This window comes from Pterocles gutturalis, unplaced genomic scaffold (assembly GCF_000699245.1).
Source record: "Pterocles gutturalis isolate BGI_N339 unplaced genomic scaffold, ASM69924v1 scaffold19, whole genome shotgun sequence".
Classification (NCBI taxonomy): Eukaryota; Metazoa; Chordata; class Aves; order Pterocliformes; family Pteroclidae; genus Pterocles; species Pterocles gutturalis.
This window is the reverse complement of record NW_010130240.1, coordinates 48931-50215: the sequence shown is the minus strand read 5'-3', so window position 1 is coordinate 50215 and position 1285 is coordinate 48931. Positions and strand designations below refer to the sequence as shown.

At 41.6% G+C, this 1285-nt stretch overlaps 1 protein-coding gene across 1 annotated transcript in view; it reads left to right on the top strand.

The window, feature by feature from the left end:
- The window catches only part of LRRIQ4 (leucine-rich repeats and IQ motif containing 4), a 4625-nt gene extending 3340 nt beyond the window's left edge, over window positions 1-1285 (top strand). Inside the window, exons 4-6 of the mRNA XM_010080136.1 lie at window positions 47-228; window positions 989-1022; window positions 1257-1285. Coding sequence (XP_010078438.1) covers window positions 47-228; window positions 989-1022; window positions 1257-1285 — 245 coding nt within the window. The remainder of the gene's footprint in view (window positions 1-46; window positions 229-988; window positions 1023-1256) is intronic.

The following is a 1285-nucleotide window of genomic DNA, read 5'->3' as shown; positions in this document are numbered from 1 at the left end:
TTATTCCTGCTCTTTGTGTTGCAGCTGTTTGCTTTTGTGTGCTCAGGTTTGCAAAAACTGCTCGTTCAGAACAACCACCTGTCCCAGCTGCCCAGGGATTTGGACAGACTTCAGCAGCTGGAACTGGTCCTTGTGGATGGGAACCCTATGACAGACCCTCCGACTGAAGTGTGTTGTCAGGGGACATCCGCCATCTGGGAATACTTACGGCAAAAAAGGCGTAAAAATGTAATTTACTTAACAGTAGGGGTGTTAAGAAAGCCACCACAGTATAAATACAAAGCTGTGTTTTTAGTAATAGATACTTTGCAGAACAACCTACAGGGCACTCTATGCAACATCAAAAATGTCTTAAACCACCATTTGCGTCAGCTATGGCAGAGCAGTACTTCTATCACTGATCATGTTAAGGTAGGATACAGGGAACCAACAAGAAATACAGCACTGGGCATCATTCAAAAATGTTTGAGAAGCTTGTCACTGCCCCACCAGGTCACAGTCAGCAGGCACAGAACAGCCCTTACAACTTGCAATGCAGCTTTCCTTAGTTCCTTGTCCAGTGGAAGGGAAATGGTTAGTGTGTCTAAAACAAGGCAGATACTCTAAGTCAGGGCACTGCTTACAGACGAAACTAGCTGCAGGTGGCATTTTCCTATATTTTGACTGTAGAGAGTTGAAGATCCATTGTGCGAACACATTCAACAAAACACATTTTTTGTGTTGTTTTGCTTGGGTTTTTTTCCACAAAAGAACGTCAGTTTGTATCACCAGTGGACCATGGAATTAATTTGCTCGGAAAAAATACAGAGCAAGAAGGAAGGAAAGGCAAATCATCAGACTTTGATTCTTCTGAACCTAAACCATTCCTCTCTTTCTGTAATGTCTGTAATTTCTTCATGAACCAATGTGATTCTCCCAAACTCTTCTTCTGACTAAAAGGTGACATTGAAAGATGTGTAGGCATAGTAATTTACTACTCTAATCAAAGGGTCTGGAGGACTACAGTGTTAATGGCCTCCCTGGTGAGAAATTCCTCTTGAAAAAAATAACACACAGAGTAAAAGAAAAGTCAGGTGGCTGGCAGTCTATCTTAGCTGCAAACAATGTAGTCTAATAGAGAATAAAAGGGTTTTTTGGAGACCACAATGTGCCTGGCTTTTTGCATCAAGAATATCCATCAGTAATACTGTTCCACATGACTGTTTGCTTTTACCCACTTTCACCAGGTAACCAGATTGTTGTTCTCTCTTTTTCAGATCCAAAGTTTGTGGCGTGCATTGATTAA